Below are 2990 nucleotides of genomic sequence, written 5' to 3' on the forward strand. Positions count from 1 at the left end.
TTTTTTTTTTGTGCTCTGGAAACAAGCTCTAAGAGGCTTTTTTCTTAATTCTGACATTAACATACACAATCACACAGACACACACACACACACACAGTGTATATTGTTAGAACTAGTGTAGGTTTGAATTCACAGTAGTTTTACTTTTCACAGGTGGGAGTCATTCTCTATCGTGGCAATACCCTGAAGAAATGACCCCTTAGAATAACTTCTCACATTTTCAACTATGCTGAAACCATACTGTTGCAATTAGATGGTTATGGAAAGGCAAACCTTGTCTAATTATGTAAAATGGGGTATACAGTAACAAAAAAGGGTTATCGAAATTAGTGCATCACTTGTGCTGGTGAAAAGGTGGAACGGCATGCATTCTTTCTGAACTACTATAGAGCTCTTATTTTGAAGCGGCCACATCTGTTTAGAGCCAATATAGGTATATCCAGTTAAGTAAATTATGATTGTATGTGTAGCCTACATATACACCTTGCACTATAAAATACAGGGCAAATTTTTAAAGTCATTGGTTGGAGAAATTATGTTATTAACAAATTATTGGAGCAAATATCATTACAGATAGTTGCTGTTTAGTTACCCATGAAATTTTCAGCCAATAATCCATTTTAGATAACAGATCTATATAGCGGAAATTGTTACATTTGACACTAATTCCTTTTCATACCTCCTAATTTTTACACACATTTAAAACACACAGTACCCAAATTTTGTTAACTTGCAAACATGCAAAAACTTACTAAAAGACGCATAGGCCTATTCCTTAAAAGTGTTGAAATATATTTTATTTATTTTTAGTATTCTACTTCATTTTACTTAAAACAAGCTGTACTTGTTTACATAAAACATCAAATCACTAATGTAAGATTTACTTAAGAGGTTGCTTAAAAAAGAGCTGAAATAAAATTCTAAATAATTATTTTGGTACAGATTCATTCAATGTGTTGATGTTGATTGATACGGCCCACTTTTTAAGGGAAAATAGCCCACAAATAATCTTAAAAGAAAAGGGGGAAAAAACAATTTGCTATTATATTTTGACTACATGTTTGTGTTTGTGTTTGTGTTAGTGTTGATCTGCTTTGATAGAGCTCAATGCTATTCATTAAAGATCCTTTTTCTTTTTACTTACCATAAGTACGGGAGTTGGTTGATGACCTCCTTCCTCCGTTCTTAGCTCGGTTCATTGTGTTGTTGTCAGAAAGTTGTATCTGCTCCTCGGGTCTATTCGTGTCCTCCGTGTGTTCAGGTAGACCTATAATTTCTGTCGCATCATTTTTTAAAGCTCTCCATCCGTGCGCAGCTGTGAAACATCCCTGTAGCAGCAACAGCAGCGCGCCGCACTGCACGAGCGCTAGAGACACCTGCATACTGAAATAGAGAACGAGACGTTCAGCGGGCAAACTCTGACCGGGTTTCTTCTCCTCGTGAGAGGCTTGCCTTTTTAAAGTACCAAAGGTTTCGCAAAAAACCCTGATAATTTAGCGCAAGTGGGAGGGATTTAGGCAGAGCCGCTCATTCAGAAACTGCTAGGGAGGAAGGGGCACGCGCAGAAGTACAAGGTCAACTTGGAGAGAGAAAAGTCATCTATTTTTCACCAGAAATGAGACAGCGTGTCTTTACTGCTGTTTCATACTGTGTCGTTTTCTACTGTCTTTACTTATAGATCAAACCTAAAACAGCCAGTCGGAAGTTTGGACACATCATTGTTTTCAATAATTTTGTATAGTTGTATCAATTTTGTATTGTATTGTTCAAATTAACCATTTGATGTAGAGTGCTGCCTACTATTTTATTTTTTATTTTTATTATTATTTATTTATTTTATTTTATTTATTTTTTTAGAAACTGTGCAAACACAATGACTTGACTTGAATTTAAATGAACGTTTTTAAAAAAGGAAAGCGCGCTAACGTAACTTGTATGTGTTTGTTTGTTTGTTTGTTTTGGTAGCGTATTTGGCGACCGGTGAAATTTACGTGCTGTGACTAACTTGTAATAAGTTTAATCAGTGCTGAAACGTTTGAAAATATTTGATTTACTTGTTTGAAACCTTTTGTTTTGGCTTCCTTTGACTCTGTTTACGTGCAAATATATCAGGGACACATTTGCAGTCTGACAGTATAAATTGAATAAGCAGCGTGACGCGCACACGATGCTGACGCTTTATGGCACATGACATAACTGTCTCACATTAAATGCATCGCTTTGTACGAACACTGCCCTCTTGAGGGAGCCCAAACAAACCAACATCTTGAAAGGATATTATTTCTTATTTCTGGCATACTGTATGTTCTGCTTCACCCTGTCGATTAAGCTAAGCAAAGGATAGTTTGATGTCAGTTTGCATGACACTGGTTAAGCAACAACTTTTAATGCTACTCTGATACATTGTGTCCGCCAAGTCGTTCAAGCTTAGAAACCCCTTTGGCAAAGAGAAAAAAGCAGGATAGATGGAATACTTCTGAGATCTTTTGTGACTCTTCTTTTCATCCTGTCATCATGAAGATCACAATGTCCACCACAGGCCTAGTCTGATTGTAGCTTATGTCCTTTCCCTATCATTCACTAGCTGTTTTTATATCTCTTTGGGTTTGTGCACAGAAAACACACTCCAGGCATGCTTTATCAAGATAGCAGCTTGAGCATAAATAACACTTTGATGTGTTCCAGATTTACAAGAGCTGCCAGCAAAATATATTTTTATAAAGAAGAAAAAAGGTAACACAATGTCAAAGCCACATAAACAAAGCATTTAACTCATATGGACTGACAGGGCTGAACTCACTGCATATGAAATGCAAACATACTAACTTGCAGCTGAGCATTAAAAGTTTTTTTAGATAAGATGGAACTGGGTCAAAATTAAGCTGAAATGTTACTCTTGCAAAAACTAAAAGTGTTCTCAGCCCTGCTAATATTTTTTTGCCCCCTGATTCATGGTATACATTATATATATATATATATATATATATATA

General features: G+C 35.9%; 1 protein-coding gene across 1 annotated transcript in view; it reads right to left on the reverse strand.

The window, feature by feature from the left end:
- Nucleotides 1–1442, reverse strand: part of LOC107743777 (sclerostin-like) — a 4780-nt gene extending 3338 nt beyond the window's left edge. The window contains exon 1 of the mRNA XM_016557179.1: nucleotides 1145–1442. Within this exon, the coding sequence (XP_016412665.1) occupies nucleotides 1145–1382 (238 nt within the window). The 5' untranslated portion in view covers nucleotides 1383–1442. The remainder of the gene's footprint in view (nucleotides 1–1144) is intronic.
- Between the last annotated feature and the right edge of the window lie 1548 nt (nucleotides 1443–2990).

This window comes from Sinocyclocheilus rhinocerous, unplaced genomic scaffold (assembly GCF_001515625.1).
Source record: "Sinocyclocheilus rhinocerous isolate Xijiao unplaced genomic scaffold, SAMN03320098_v1.1 scaffold497, whole genome shotgun sequence".
Lineage (NCBI taxonomy): Eukaryota > Metazoa > Chordata > Actinopteri > Cypriniformes > Cyprinidae > Sinocyclocheilus > Sinocyclocheilus rhinocerous.